The sequence below is a fragment of the Tachypleus tridentatus genome, chromosome 2, assembly GCF_004210375.1.
Source record: "Tachypleus tridentatus isolate NWPU-2018 chromosome 2, ASM421037v1, whole genome shotgun sequence".
Classification (NCBI taxonomy): Eukaryota; Metazoa; Arthropoda; class Merostomata; order Xiphosura; family Limulidae; genus Tachypleus; species Tachypleus tridentatus.
In genome coordinates, this window is record NC_134826.1 from 138,618,734 (window position 1) to 138,636,379 (window position 17,646).

The window sequence follows — 17,646 nt, forward strand, 5'->3', positions numbered from 1 at the left end:
ACCTGCAGGACGACATCAATTCAGTGATGTAGCTGGCACTGTTAGTAACCATTTTGTGGCACGTGAAGGTTATCGATTCACTCCTGACACTGAAAACGTTTTTACGTCATCCAAACACCTGATAAAAATAGTCACATATCAGAACAGCAAAGATGATTAGGCCTAGCCCGTGTTGAGTAAATACCATTTCTGGTTAAAAAATGTTCTAACAGTATATGTTTCCAAAGTAAGGTTATTCAAAATATGAGATCGTGTGCTATCATTTCTAATGAACTAAAACTTCACCATGAATTCCTGTTCTCGCCAGTTTAAACAATCAGAATCCTGTATAAATGAGTACACATTCAATCTAAGGCACCTGTACACATATCACGTGATACTAAACTCAGCTGTGTCAACAATAACTGATCAACAGTTTACCTAGAAGTATATGTTTTCCAAACAGAAAGCTAACGTGTGAGTGGTTATTATATGAATAAAAAAAAGTGACTCCCAGTATCAGATGTGGCATCAGTGAATACATACAAAAAGAAATATATATATATATATCAACTACTAACTTGTATAATTCATACAACATATTTTGATAGAATAATATTTGTTGTATTGTTTTTATTGTTATTTTACTTATGTTACGATCACGTTCAGAAATTCCTGTTGTGGGAAAGAAAACAACGAACCGAATACGTTATTTCGGGTTAACGGCCACAATTACACCGTTGTTACCTTAAATAGATATCACAGCCGGATGGTCTGGTAATCTTGTGCAGATTGTACTGAAAATTATGAATATCTTTTATTGGTATTATAACCGGACAATTGCCTACCTTAAAGAGATATCACCACCAGATACATTGTCTACCTTCTTTAAATATTACAACTTGACAACTACCTGCCTAAAGAAATTGGTTATTTTAGAAAGATATTACAACCGGACACACAGGTCATCCTGTACAGATGTTACTGGACACACTGGCCGTCTTCCATAGATAGTACAGTAGGACACACTGACCAGGCTCTATAAACATTGTAGATGCTTAAGTATCACAGAGGTTTTGTTTCTGAATTTCGCACAAAGCTACTCGAGAGCTATCTACGCTAACTGTCCCTAATTTAGCAGTGTGAGACTAGAGGGAAGGCAGCTAGTCATCACCACCAACTGCCAATTCTTGGGCTACTCTATTACCAACGAATAGTGGGATTGACCGTCACATTATAACGCCCCCACGGCTGAAAGGGCGAGCATGTTTGGTGTGACGGGAATTCGAACCCGCGACCCTCAGATTACGAGTCGAGTGCCTTAACCACCTGATCATGCAATGCCAACAAACAGGAAGTAAAAGTATTGAAAAGTTGTAACGTACGGACAATGCAGCTAACTCATAATCCAAAATACCAAAGTTTAGTCAATAATAACTACAACTTAATCAATTTTAAACTAACACTAAACAGCCATTTTAGAAAGCCTTATCAACATCTAGAAACAAAATTACAGAAACTCATCCAATAAAAAAATAGCTTTCAGTAAACGTTTAACGTGAGACCATTATACGAACCATTTCAATAGGTTCGAATCCCCGTCACATCAAACATGCTCGCCCTTTCAGCCGTGTGGGCGTTATAAGTTACGGTCAATCCCACTATTCGTTGATAAAAGAGATAGTCCACGAGTTGGCGGTGGGTAGTGATGACTAGTTACCTTCACTCTAGCCTTTACACTGCTAAATTAGGGACGGTTAGCGCAGACAGCCCTCGTGTGGCTTTTCGCGAAATCCAAACAAAACAAACAAACAAACATTTCAATAAATTTCACAGTTCGAGGTACTGATGAAATATAATATCACAGTGACGCTGGTAATAATTTTACTTAAATGTCTATACATATTATTATAAATCATTTAGTCAAATAACTGTCTGCCTTTGACCTATTTTTAACTAACTGTATTACATCATTTTCCTTCCAATTCGTGTTGTAACAATGCTAATTTTTAACACCTTATGGTGTATGTTTTCTTATAAGAAAGCCACATCTGGCTACCTGCTGTGTCCACAGAGAGGAATCGAACCTCTGATTTTAAGCGTTATAAATCCGAAGACTTACCGCTGTCTCAGCGAGTGACAACACCTTATGGCTAATAATAATTACTCTATACAGATCATCTGAATTTGATCAACTGACCTGATAAGATTTCCAGCTTTCCCAAGCTCATTCGTCAAGTTCTGCCAGGCCTGAAATACCACTTGTTTCTTTTCGTCGTCGAGACAAGAACCCGAGTAAGAGTCGAATGGTTGTTTTTGAATCGGGTTTGCGAGAACTATTTCCTTTCTGGGCGGTGTTGAGGAAAGTGTGAGAAAATCAGTAAAGCCTTTGGAAAAGTCTTCAAAATTGATTTTTCCATCTCCGTCGTGATCCAGGTCTTCGAATATAGCATCGGCATCTTGGGTGCTGATTCCAAACTTAGCACACAAATCTCGCAGCTCCTCTTGGCCTAAATAGCCTGTCCCTCTGGTGTCACAAGCTTTAAACAGGTTCTCTAGTTCGGCAGAGGCCATTTTACGTCATGGGAAGAGAATCGAACTTGGAATGTCCATACTTACGTTTTAATTCTATAAAAAAACGGGATGATTTTATAAGCTCTATACTTCAGGGTAAACATTGAAATGTTATTAAATATCAAACTGGGGCTGTTTCTATGAAAACAATCGATAACAGAGATAACACACAAGAGTTTGATTTTAACATGAAATGATTATTTATGTTATGTAACGTTATCTTACCATGATTAATTCAATCTATCTTCACGTTGTATAAAGTTATCTTATCAAAACATAAGTTTATTTCAGCGGACGTTATACGTAATAATGCTTTATTCTTAACACTTATAAGATACAAGTAAATAGATCCAATATGTTTTATAAGATATAAGTACATAGATCTAATATGTTTTATAAGATATAAGTAAATAGATCCAATATTTTTTATAAGATATAAGTACATAGATCTAATATGTTTTATAAGATATAAGTACATAGATCTAATATGTTTTATAAGATATAAGTAAATAGATCCAATATGTTTTATAAGATATAAGTACATAGATCTAATATGTTTTATAAGATATAAGTACATAGATCTAATATGTTTTATAAGATATAAGTAAATAGATCCAATATGTTTTATAAGATATAAGTACATAGATCTAATATGTTTTATAAGATATAAGTACATAGATCTAATATGTTTTATAAGGTATAAGTACATAGATCCAATATGTTTTATAAGGTATAAGTACATAGATCCAATATGTTTTATAAGATATAAGTACATAGATTTAATATGTTTTATAAGATATAAGTACATAGATCTAATATGTTTTATAAGATATAAGTAAATAGATCCAATATGTTTTATAAGATATAAGTACATAGATCTAATATGTTTTATAAGGTATAAGTACATAGATCCAATATGTTTTATAAGATATAAGTACATAGATCTGATATGTTTTATAAGATATAAGTACATAGATTTAATATGTTTTATAAGATATAAGTACATAGATCTGATATGTTTTATAAGATATAAGTACATAGATCCAATATGTTTTATAAGATATAAGTACCTAGATCTAATACGTTTCATAAGATATAAAGATTTAATACGTTTTATAATATGTAAATATAGAAATCTAATATGTTTCATAAGATGCAAATACATAGATCTAATATGTTTTATAAGATATAAATACATAGACCATAAATGTTTTATAAGATATAAATATATAGATCATATATGTTTTACAAATATGTAGACTTAATGCATTTTATAATATATAAATTTAGAGATCTCATATGTTTTATAAGATATAAATGCATAGATATAACATGTTTTATAAGGTACAGACATATAGATTTAATACGTTTTAAAATATATAATATAGAGCTCCAATATGTTTCATAATTTATAAATCTAATATACTTTAGAAGCTATAAATATAAAGATCTAATATGTTATTAATATCTATTGTCCGTTATAAAAAAAGAATTATACAAGGAAAAACAAAATTTATGCCTTTTCAAAAGTCACTAAAAGTTATATCATTTTTAGTTTGGTTTGATTTAGTAGGAAAATATCACTACAGGCCGTCAAAGTTTGGATTATTTTGGAAAAGGTAAAATGATTAATTCAACAATTTTGTACTCAAAAAACAAAAATATGTCACGTGTGATTATCATATTTTGTCTAAGTCAGATAAGTTGAACGGTTGTAACAAGAATGAACAATTTGAAATACTATGTTTGGTTACCGCAGAAAGTGAATAAGTGATATACATTATGGGAGTGCTAAGAATCTTGTGCCTAAAAATAATAGCAGTCTACTGCGATAAGTTATCAAAAACAATGGCATTTCTAGCTGCGACTTCCCAAACGTCAGGTTTCACTTGAGGATTGCAAATATCCTAAAACTAATTTAGTGGTTACTGACGGATTACTTTACAAATAACCTAGACAAGTTTAGTGGTTACTGTCGGATTACTTTACAAATAACTTAAACTAGTTTAGTGGTTTCTGTCGGGTTACTTTATATGTAATCATAAATAGCTTAGTGATTACTGTCGGGTTACTTTATATGTAATCATAAATAGCTTAGTGATTACTGTCGGATTACTTTATAAGTAATCTAGACTAGTTTAGTGGTTACTGTCGGATTACTTTACAAGTAACCTGAACTAGCTTAGTGATTACTGTTATGACCTAGTTTATCTCAGTAAAATCAGTATGTGTTGTTTACATGGGTTTAACTTATTTTTGTACAGAACATATTCTGGTCATCCGTATGTTGACATCTGTTTTGTTTGTTGACGTAAAGCTACACAATATGTTTATATGTACTCTTCTCTCTACAAGAGTCAAACCTCAGATTTTAGCCTAATAAGCCCTTAAACTTATTACTGAACACATTACATATTGATTATGAAGTTTTGCTAACATTTAATAATCCGCTGGTGTTAGAAAACTGCAAACTAATAAAACTGGCGTTTAGTTCTAAAATGATGAGTATTTAGTAATGTTACAAGTTTATGTAAGTGAAGGGTAGTTTGTTATTATAACGATGTTACAAGTATCTGTCTGTAAGTCAGAGGTAGTTTGTTATTATAACGATGTTACAAGTATCTGTCTGTAAGTCAGAGGTAGTTTGTTATAACGATGTTACAAGTATCTGTCTGTAAGTCAGAGGTAATTTGTTATTATAACGATGTTACAAGTATCTGTCTGTAAGTCAGAGGTAGTTTGTTATTATAACGATGTTACAAGTATCTGTCTGTAAGTCAGAGGTAGTTTGTTATTATAACGATGTTACAAGTATCTGTCTGTAAGTCAGAGGTAGTTTGTTATTATAACGATGTTACAAGTATCTGTCTGTAAGTCAGAGGTAATTTGTTATTATAACGATGTTACAAGTATCTGTCTGTAAGTCAGAGGTATTATAACGATGTTACAAGTATCTGTGTCTGTAAGTCAGAGGTAGTTTGTTATTATAACGATGTTACAAGTATCTGTCTGTAAGTCAGAGGTAGTTTGTTATAACGATGTTACAAGTATCTGTCTGTAAGTCAGAGGTAGTTTGTTATAACGATGTTACAAGTATCTGTCTGTAAGTCAGAGGTAATTTGTTATTATAACGATGTTACAAGTATCTGTCTGTAAGTCAGAGGTAGTTTGTTATTATAACGATGTTACAAGTATCTGTCTGTAAGTCAGAGGTAGTTTGTTATTATAACGATGTTACAAGTATCTGTCTGTAAGTCAGAGGTAGTTTGTTATAACGATGTTACAAGTGTCTGTCTGTGTCAGAGGTAGTTTGTTATAACGATGTTACAAGTATCTGTCTGTAAGTCAGAGGTAATTTGTTATTATAACGATGTTACAAGTATCTGTCTGTAAGTCAGAGGTAGTTTGTTATTATAACGATGTTACAAGTATCTGTCTGTAAGTCAGAGGTAGTTTGTTATTATAACGATGTTACAAGTATCTGTCTGTAAGTCAGAGGTAGTTTGTTATTATAACGATGTTACAAGTATCTGTCTGTAAGTCAGAGGTAATTTGTTATTATAACGATGTTACAAGTATCTGTCTGTAAGTCAGAGGTAATTTGTTATTATAACGATGTTACAAGTATCTGTCTGTAAGTCAGAGGTAATTTGTTATTATAACGATGTTACAAGTATCTGTCTGTAAGTCAGAGGTAATTTGTTATTATAACGATGTTACAAGTATCTGTCTGTAAGTCAGAGGTAATTTGTTATTATAACGATGTTACAAGTATCTGTCTGTAAGTCAGAGGTAATTTGTTATTATAACGATGTTACAAGTATCTGTCTGTAAGTCAGAGGTAATTTGTTATTATAACGATGTTACAAGTATCTGTCTGTAAGTCAGAGGTAATTTGTTATTATAACGATGTTACAAGTATCTGTCTGTAAGTCAGAGGTAATTTGTTATTATAACGATGTTACAAGTATCTGTCTGTAAGTCAGAGGTAATTTGTTATTATAACGATGTTACAAGTATCTGTCTGTAAGTCAGAGGTAATTTGTTATTATAACGATGTTACAAGTATCTGTCTGTAAGTCAGAGGTAATTTGTTATTATAACGATGTTACAAGTATCTGTCTGTAAGTCAGAGGTAATTTGTTATTATAACGATGTTACAAGTATCTGTCTGTAAGTCAGAGGTAGTTTGTTATTATAACGATGTTACAAGTATCTGTCTGTAAGTCAGAGGTAATTTGTTATTATAACGATGTTACAAGTATCTGTCTGTAAGTCAGAGGTAATTTGTTATTATAACGATGTTACAAGTATCTGTCTGTAAGTCAGAGGTAGTTTGTTATTATAACGATGTTACAAGTATCTGTCTGTAAGTCAGAGGTAGTTTGTTATTATAACGATGTTACAAGTATCTGTCTGTAAGTCAGAGGTAGTTTGTTATTATAACGATGTTACAAGTATCTGTCTGTAAGTCAGAGGTAGTTTGTTATTATAACGATGTTACAAGTATCTGTCTGTAAGTCAGAGGTAATTTGTTATTATAACGATGTTACAAGTATCTGTCTGTAAGTCAGAGGTAGTTTGTTATTATAACGATGTTACAAGTATCTGTCTGTAAGTCAGAGGTAGTTTGTTATTATAACGATGTTACAAGTATCTGTCTGTAAGTCAGAGGTAGTTTGTTATAACGATGTTACAAGTGTCTGTCTGTAAGTCAGAGGTAGTTTGTTATAACGATGTTACAAGTATCTGTCTGTAAGTCAGAGGTAATTTGTTATTATAACGATGTTACAAGTATCTGTCTGTAAGTCAGAGGTAGTTTGTTATTATAACGATGTTACAAGTATCTGTCTGTAAGTCAGAGGTAGTTTGTTATTATAACGATGTTACAAGTATCTGTCTGTAAGTCAGAGGTAGTTTGTTATTATAACGATGTTACAAGTATCTGTCTGTAAGTCAGAGGTAATTTGTTATTATAACGATGTTACAAGTATCTGTCTGTAAGTCAGAGGTAATTTGTTATTATAACGATGTTACAAGTATCTGTCTGTAAGTCAGAGGTAGTTTGTTATTATAACGATGTTACAAGTATCTGTCTGTAAGTCAGAGGTAATTTGTTATTATAACGATGTTACAAGTATCTGTCTGTAAGTCAGAGGTAATTTGTTATTATAACGATGTTACAAGTATCTGTCTGTAAGTCAGAGGTAATTTGTTATTATAACGATGTTACAAGTATCTGTCTGTAAGTCAGAGGTAATTTGTTATTATAACGATGTTACAAGTATCTGTCTGTAAGTCAGAGGTAATTTGTTATTATAACGATGTTACAAGTATCTGTCTGTAAGTCAGAGGTAATTTGTTATTATAACGATGTTACAAGTATCTGTCTGTAAGTCAGAGGTAATTTGTTATTATAACGATGTTACAAGTATCTGTCTGTAAGTCAGAGGTAATTTGTTATTATAACGATGTTACAAGTATCTGTCTGTAAGTCAGAGGTAATTTGTTATTATAACGATGTTACAAGTATCTGTCTGTAAGTCAGAGGTATTTGTTATTATGTTACAAGTATCTGTCTGTAAGTCAGAGGTAATTTGTTATTATAACGATGTTACAAGTATCTGTCTGTAAGTCAGAGGTAATTTGTTATTATAACGATGTTACAAGTATCTGTCTGTAAGTCAGAGGTAATTTGTTATTATAACGATGTTACAAGTATCTGTCTGTAAGTCAGAGGTAGTTTGTTATTATAACGATGTTACAAGTATCTGTCTGTAAGTCAGAGGTAGTTTGTTATTATAACGATGTTACAAGTATCTGTCTGTAAGTCAGAGGTAGTTTGTTATTATAACGATGTTACAAGTATCTGTCTGTAAGTCAGAGGTAATTTGTTATTATAACGATGTTACAAGTATCTGTCTGTAAGTCAGAGGTAGTTTGTTATTATAACGATGTTACAAGTATCTGTCTGTAAGTCAGAGGTAATTTGTTATTATAACGATGTTACAAGTATCTGTCTGTAAGTCAGAGGTAGTTTGTTATTATAACGATGTTACAAGTATCTGTCTGTAAGTCAGAGGTAATTTGTTATTATAACGATGTTACAAGTATCTGTCTGTAAGTCAGAGGTAATTTGTTATTATAACGATGTTACAAGTATCTGTCTGTAAGTCAGAGGTAATTTGTTATTATAACGATGTTACAAGTATCTGTCTGTAAGTCAGAGGTAATTTGTTATTATAACGATGTTACAAGTATCTGTCTGTAAGTCAGAGGTAATTTGTTATTATAACGATGTTACAAGTATCTGTCTGTAAGTCAGAGGTAATTTGTTATTATAACGATGTTACAAGTATCTGTCTGTAAGTCAGAGGTAATTTGTTATTATAACGATGTTACAAGTATCTGTCTGTAAGTCAGAGGTAATTTGTTATTATAACGATGTTACAAGTATCTGTCTGTAAGTCAGAGGTAATTTGTTATTATAACGATGTTACAAGTATCTGTCTGTAAGTCAGAGGTAATTTGTTATTATAACGATGTTACAAGTATCTGTCTGTAAGTCAGAGGTAATTTGTTATTATAACGATGTTACAAGTATCTGTCTGTAAGTCAGAGGTAATTTGTTATTATAACGATGTTACAAGTATCTGTCTGTAAGACAGAGGTAATTTGTTATTATAACGATGTTACAAGAGTCTGTCTGTAAGTCAGAGGTAATTTGTTATTATAACGATGTTACAAGTATCTGTCTGTAAGTCAGAGGTAATTTGTTATTATAACGATGTTACAAGTGTCTGTCTGTAAGTCAGAGGTAATTTGTTATTATAACGATGTTACAAGTGTCTGTCTGTAAGTCAGAGGTAATTTGTTATTATAACGATGTTACAAGTGTCTGTCTGTAAGTCAGAGGTAATTTGTTATTATAACGATGTTACAAGTATCTGTCTGTAAGTCAGAGGTAATTTGTTATTATAACGATGTTACAAGTATCTGTCTGTAAGTCAGAGGTAATTTGTTATTATAACGATGTTACAAGTATCTGTCTGTAAGTCAGAGGTAATTTGTTATTATAACGATGTTACAAGTATCTGTCTGTAAGTCAGAGGTAATTTGTTATTATAACGATGTTACAAGTATCTGTCTGTAAGTCAGAGGTAATTTGTTATTATAACGATGTTTACTGTAAGTCAGAGGTAAGTATCTGTCTGTAAGTCAGAGGTAATTTGTTATTATAACGATGTTACAAGTATCTGTCTGTAAGTCAGAGGTAATTTGTTATTATAACGATGTTACAAGTATCTGTCTGTAAGTCAGAGGTAATTTGTTATTATAACGATGTTACAAGTATCTGTCTGTAAGTCAGAGGTAATTTGTTATTATAACGATGTTACAAGTATCTGTCTGTAAGTCAGAGGTAATTTGTTATTATAACGATGTTACAAGTATCTGTCTGTAAGTCAGAGGTAATTTGTTATTATAACGATGTTACAAGTATCTGTCTGTAAGTCAGAGGTAATTTGTTATTATAACGATGTTACAAGTATCTGTCTGTAAGTCAGAGGTAATTTGTTATTATAACGATGTTACAAGTATCTGTCTGTAAGTCAGAGGTAATTTGTTATTATAACGATGTTACAAGTATCTGTCTGTAAGTCAGAGGTAATTTGTTATTATAACGATGTTACAAGTATCTGTCTGTAAGTCAGAGGTAATTTGTTATTATAACGATGTTACAAGTATCTGTCTGTAAGTCAGAGGTAATTTGTTATTATAACGATGTTACAAGTATCTGTCTGTAAGTCAGAGGTAATTTGTTATTATAACGATGTTACAAGTATCTGTCTGTAAGTCAGAGGTAATTTGTTATTATAACGATGTTACAAGTATCTGTCTGTAAGTCAGAGGTAATTTGTTATTATAACGATGTTACAAGTATCTGTCTGTAAGTCAGAGGTAATTTGTTATTATAACGATGTTACAAGTATCTGTCTGTAAGTCAGAGGTAATTTGTTATTATAACGATGTTACAAGTATCTGTCTGTAAGTCAGAGGTAATTTGTTATTATAACGATGTTACAAGTACAATCTGTCTGTAAGTCAGAGGTAATTTGTTATTATAACGATGTTACAAGTATCTGTCTGTAAGTCAGAGGTAATTTGTTATTATAACGATGTTACAAGTGTCTGTCTGTAAGTCAGAGGTAATTTGTTATTATAACGATGTTACAAGTATCTGTCTGTAAGTCAGAGGTAATTTGTTATTATAACGATGTTACAAGTGTCTGTCTGTAAGTCAGAGGTAATTTGTTATTATAACGATGTTACAAGTGTCTGTCTGTAAGTCAGAGGTAATTTGTTATTATAACGATGTTACAAGTATCTGTCTGTAAGTCAGAGGTAATTTGTTATTATAACGATGTTACAAGTATCTGTTTGTAAGTCAGAGGTAATTTGTTATTATAACGATGTTACAAGTATCTGTCTGTAAGTCAGAGGTAATTTGTTATTATAACGATGTTACAAGTATCTGTCTGTAAGTTAGAGGTAATTTGTTATTATAACGATGTTACAAGTATTTGTCTGTAAGTCAGAGGTAATTTGTTATTATAACGATGTTACAAGTATCTGTCTGTAAGTCAGAGGTAATTTGTTATTATAACGATGTTACAAGTATCTGTCTGTAAGTCAGAGGTAATTTGTTATTATAACGATGTTACAAGTATCTGTCTGTAAGTCAGAGGTAATTTGTTATTATAACGATGTTACAAGTATCTGTCTGTAAGTCAGAGGTAATTTGTTATTATAACGATGTTACAAGTATCTGTCTGTAAGTCAGAGGTAATTTGTTATTATAACGATGTTACAAGTATCTGTCTGTAAGTCAGAGGTAATTTGTTATTATAACGATGTTACAAGTATCTGTCTGTAAGTCAGAGGTAATTTGTTATTATAACGATGTTACAAGTATCTGTCTGTAAGTCAGAGGTAATTTGTTATTATAACGATGTTACAAGTATCTGTCTGTAAGTCAGAGGTAATTTGTTATTATAACGATGTTACAAGTATCTGTCTGTAAGTCAGAGGTAATTTGTTATTATAACGATGTTACAAGTATCTGTCTGTAAGTCAGAGGTAATTTGTTATTATAACGATGTTACAAGTATCTGTCTGTAAGTCAGAGGTAATTTGTTATTATAACGATGTTACAAGTATCTGTCTGTAAGTCAGAGGTAATTTGTTATTATAACGATGTTACAAGTATCTGTCTGTAAGTCAGAGGTAATTTGTTATTATAACGATGTTACAAGTATCTGTCTGTAAGTCAGAGGTAATTTGTTATTATAACGATGTTACAAGTATCTGTCTGTAAGTCAGAGGTAATTTGTTATTATAACGAAGTTACAAGTATCTGTCTGTAAGTCAGAGGTAATTTGTTATTATAACGATGTTACAAGTATCTGTCTGTAAGTCAGAGGTAATTTGTTATTATACTGATCCACATTTGTGAGTTTTAAAAATATATAACTTATTAAACGAGCCCATCTAAAACTAGTTGTTTTACTTAAAAAAACTTGTTTCGTTCTAAATCATAGTTTGATGAATTAAGTAAGAAACAGAACAATAAATCGTACAAGAATCCCAGTCTGTTAATTTATTTTGAATCAGAAAAATGTAAAATATTATTTAACATATTTATCTCTTTCTCTTTAATAACATGACACTACAAATGACTGTTCCCAGTCTAATGATACAAAGTTAATACGGGTATTTTTACAAAGTTAATACGGGTCTTTTTACAATACTATAATTCAGGATAAAATGAAAGTAAAATTATTAATGATCGTTTTATAATCTGATAATTCAGATAGAACAGCGGTAGAAGTGATTGGCTTGTAGTCTGATATTTAATACTAGGTAATGAACAACGTAAGTGTTTGTGTTTGGTATAAAACTAGATTGGATTATTTGTCGTGTCGGGGAATTGAATCCCGAATTTTTGCGTTGTAAATGTATGATATACCAGGGGACATAACGTGAGTAAATATATGATATACCAGGGAACATAACGTAAGTAAATGTATGATATACCATGGGACATAACGTGGGTAAATATATGATATACCAGGGGACATAACGTGGGTAAATATATGATATACCAGGGGACATAACGTGAGTACATGTATGATATACCAGAGGACATAACGTGAGTACATGTATGATATACCAGGGGACATAACGTGAGTAAATGCAAATGACTCTTAATTGTTTTTAATGCAATTATATTATTGCATAAGTTAAAAACTAACGTTAGGATATACCCATTAATTATATGTTTGATTGCTAATTGACGAAATAGCCCAAAGTAGTTGACAAATGAAAACTACATTGACGGGAACTTTTAAAGCACGAACATGCTTTTATCTTATGCCATAAATCTGTATGGGAATATAATTTATAATATAAAAAAACCAACTAAACCTAAATGCGTAAAAAGTTTAAAAAACTTTAGTTTATCTGTTGTTAAGCTCAAAGCATAAAACTGGTTTTCTGACCTGCTCCCCGCCACGGGTATCAAAACTCAGTTCTTAGTGTTATTAGCCTTCAGACTTAACACTGGGACACTGTGGATGGGTTGGGACGAAAGTTCTTACATTAATGAAATATGGACTTACGAAACAACACGAAGTTATTGTGTCATTGAAATATCAAATATAAGGCGTTCGTTATCGCAGGCTTGCTGTATTTCTTCATATGTTTTATTTAATTAAGATGTTATTAGGATAACAGTACGCTAACAACACTGACGTCAATGTAAAACAACTAGAGAACGCCATAAACAGATTGTAAAAAATGGACATTTGGAACTTGCATCAGTAATAGGTTTTATTTCATATATAAATACGTGATTAAATTGGATTTTTGTTATAGTGTTACATTTTAATAAATAAACTGACTTAAAGAACGACTTACTTATTGAGTCCGACGAACTAACTAATATGTAATTATTACTTTCGTTAAAACACATGCCAAGTAAAAATATAAAATAAAATAACAGCACGAATACAAGTTTATCAAGTGACGGGATTATCATTGCGTCAGACTTCTGTTCCAACCCTAATATAAAATTCCTTCTTAGATTTCTTCGGTTAACTTAGCGTAAAAACTTTTTTGAATACTCTTAACAGCTGAATAAGGCATTCTATAGAGTCTAACTGCGAATTTTGTCTTTGATCTTGAAACTTACGCCTAAGGATATATTATCTTTGTTATTAACCACTAGTGAGGCACACGATAAAACAACTTACCCCATATTACAAAAAAATCCTATATCGACTGATCATGTAAGAGATTATTAAGGATAATATTGACATTAACGTCGAGCAAGTACTTACCTTATTAATTCTGAGATGTCTATAGGCCTAGAGTTGATTGTACGTTACTTGTCCTCGTAACATTGCAGCTCGTTATAATATCTTCTGCACTTTGATAATGGTAGCAGATTTCACAAAAATATCTCTGAATATAGATATAGTCGGTTTATCAGGCGGATAAGGTAGATAAACACCTTTACGAATTTTTTTTTTGTTTTATTTGTCTAAATAAAAGTAATTCTAATCAAGATTAATTCTTTAATACTCTGTTTATGTATGACCAAATGCTCTTATTAAAAGGAAACACTGATGTTTTCCATACACCGAGTTATACATGCGAGCTGAGAAAGCTCGAATACATACGTAACACTACTAGAAAATATTGTAAGTAAAGGTTTTCTTAAACTGTTGAGGGGATTCTTTTTAACTACACCGTTTTTAGGTCGTGAAGAAAATTTGGAGCTGCAGCTGTACAGTATCCATAAATGAATCCAATAAGCAGCTGTACAAATTTACCATTCTGTTTGTACGTCATATATTTATATGTAGTCGCTTTTGTACGCACAAGCTGTATGTATTGAAACACCTGTACGACTTTTTTTTTTTTTTCAGAATTGGAACTTGAAACCATCAGTACGTTGTGAAAATCAGTAATTACAGAATTGTGGAAAAACAAGACAGCTTTATGTTTCATAAATATATCATTTATTACAACCATGGTTTCGCCTGTACCTGATTACGTCTTTACAGTTTTGTAATTTTTACAGCCTTTTCTTATTTTGTCTTATAGTTTCAATTCTATTGTACGTTTGTTTTTTTTCTTGGAAATAAACCCTCAAGGGGTTGAAAATAACGTAGTGTTACAGATAGCAGTACACCAATACCATTGTCTTATTATAAACATAACTTATTATGACCACGCTTCTCTAGAAGTGCTTAAAAAGTGAAAATGTATAGTATGTGTAAGCACCGTTTCTTAGATTATCATCTCTGCCATTGTTTTCCAAGTGATGAGTTCTGGAATTAAACGAATAGCTTACAAGGCACTGACTTGTTAGAGGAAAACAAAATCTGTGTGTGTGTGTGTGTGTGTGTGATTTCTTGTAGCAAAGCCACTTTGGGCTATCTGCTGAGACCACCGAGGGGAATCGAACCTCTGATTTCAGTGCTGCAAATCCGTAGACAAATTGCTGTACTAGCGGGTGAGGCAACAGAATTTGAAATGCTATTTTGTATTCATTTCTTGTTCTTATTTGGAATTGAAATTAAGAGGAATTTCGAAAACGAAGTTTGTGCAGTGAACATGTTTTTAGTCCCCCGCTGGTACAGCGCTAAGCCTACGGCTTTACAACGTTAAAATCAGGAGTTCGATTCCTCTCGGTGGAGTTAGCAGATTGCCCGATGTGGCTTTGCTGCAAGAAAAAAATACACACATGTTTTTGATAACAATTTTAAGGCCTATTGGTCTTTCCACTATTTCAACCAGATTTCAGTGTTTAATTTGGAATGTTTATATGTATTATTATTACTTCAATTTACGAAGGTTGATATATCATCAATGTATAAGCCACTACGAACATATATCACTAATAAATGGGATAAAAGATGGCGTATCACAGATATATATGTATCAAGACACACAGTAATGTGTCTCGAAGCCACAAAAACCTGTTGCAGGACACATTAATGATTGTTTGTTTGTTTTTAATTTCGCGCAAAGCTACTCGAGGGATATCTACGCTAGCCGTCCCTAATTTAGCAGTGTAAGACTAGAGGGAAGGGAGCTAGTCATCACCACCCACCGCCAACTTTTGAACTCTTATTTTAACCAACGAATATTGGGATTAACTGTAACATTATAACGCCCCAACGGCTGAAAGGACGAGCATGTTTGATGTGATGGGGATTCTAACCCGCGACCCTCAGATTACATGTCGGGTGCATTAACCATTAATAAGAATTTTACAACAAATATTATTTAATTAGTTGAGCCACGTGTTTTGTTTTACCAATCATCATGCCCCGAGATGAGCACAAAACACGTGGCTCAACTAATTAAATAATATTTGATGTATAATTGTTATCAATGTATAAGTGCAGATACCAATTTTGATTTCATACCTTTAAGACGCATGCTCAATCCTCTTTTAGTCGAACTTTCTTTTCACACGTGATGGGTTTAAATACATAGCGTGCCGTATTAAACCAAGGTTGTTGTAATAATGTAACCTAATAGGCTTAGGCAGCCCTAAAATAACAAACACCAACAGAATATCATTGTTATATTAAAAGTGTCTTAATAAGTAAACAGCAACGCAACAATAAGATTACGAAAAGCCCATACAAACATTGTAAAACAATAGGTATTATTAGGTTTAGTGATGAGTTTGCTTAGAAAGTTCCATGTTGTTGTTGCAGACCTATTGTATCCCATTATGACTTGTTGATTTGTGAAAGCTATTAGTCTGGTGATTACATAGCACTGAGATACGTCAGTGGAGAAAATATTTGCTTTGTCAACTCGACACAATTTCCTTTACAGGCTATTAGTACCGGAAATCCCTTCTTAAATATTAAACCCCCATGAACTTTAAATGACGTCATACCGCTGTGAACTATGCTAGGGAACAGTCAAATCAATGAAGTTCTCTAAAGTAAGGGGTTTCCAAACAAGGATCCGAAGACCCCTGGGAACCCGTAGAAACGTTTCAGAGACGTTATTATAAATACCTCAAATATACAGTATTGTTAATGAATTCGATATCCATAGATTCATTGAGGGGGATTACACTCAGGATGAAGATTTTTATAAGGGGAGTCTTGTGCTGGGAAATCTTGGGATCTACTGCTCTGACGACATTTCATGTGATTCGTATTAATAGCATAAACTTACACATCAACTCGCCAAAGAACTTCAACAACTTCCAGTTATTGATTAATTTATTAACTAAAGTCTACTTCATTTCATTAGCGAATAATCTAATATTTTATTTCAAGATGGTGTGTGTGTTCTCGAAGTAGTAAAACTCAGTAAATAGCACGATACAAATTTAACCAAATCACATGAAAAACTTGTTGACTTACAATGTATGTTTGGTACATCATCACACATGGATGACATATGTATTAAATGTACTTCCGCGGGGTCTCCGAAAATGTTCAGTTTAAAAGAATGTATAGAACCGAAATTGAAGGTAATAAATATTTTCATTTCTTCTTTTCAAGTTCATATGCCATGCTGCGTTGTAATCTGGAGAGTGCATAGTTTTTCCGTGATTCATGGCATGCGCACGTTTCACTGACGTCACAACAGTATAAACTGTAATGTTAAATGTCTCTTATGTGACGTCGGATTAAAACAGGTGGACCCTCGAGGCGGCCTTTAGCTCCCTTTCGAAGAAATAATGTTAATATACACTCAAATAAACGGTTTTTATTCCTGCAACGCCAATTCAGGTGTGTGTACAGAAAGTATGCAGTATGTACAAGATAGCAAGTTAGTCATTAAAGTTTAACACAGCTCGTAAGTAGAATGGACAATGAATTTGATTTGTTTTGTTTGTTTGTTTTGGAATTTCGCACAAAGCTACTCGAGGGCTGTCTGTGCTAGCTGTCCCTAATTTAGCAGTGTAAGACTAGAGGGAAGGCAGCTAGTCATCACCACCCACCGCCAACTCTTGGGCTACTCTTTTACCAACGAATAGTGGGATTGACC

At 32.4% G+C, this 17,646-nt stretch overlaps 1 protein-coding gene across 3 annotated transcripts in view; it reads right to left on the minus strand.

Moving 5' to 3' along the window:
• Positions 1–14,371, minus strand: part of LOC143245222 (ras and EF-hand domain-containing protein-like) — a 71,677-nt gene extending 57,306 nt beyond the window's left edge. Inside the window, exons 1-2 of one of the 3 annotated variants that reach the window (XM_076491335.1) lie at positions 13,953–14,371; positions 2,180–2,607 (exon numbers count right to left, since the gene is read on the minus strand). In XM_076491335.1, coding sequence (XP_076347450.1) covers positions 2,180–2,553 — 374 coding nt within the window. In that variant the 5' untranslated portion in view covers positions 2,554–2,607; positions 13,953–14,371. Of the gene's footprint in view, positions 1–2,179; positions 2,608–13,112; positions 13,227–13,952 lie in introns of those variants that run through there. The other 2 variants (XM_076491336.1, XM_076491337.1) reach the window with 2 other exon arrangements.
• Between the last annotated feature and the right edge of the window lie 3,275 nt (positions 14,372–17,646).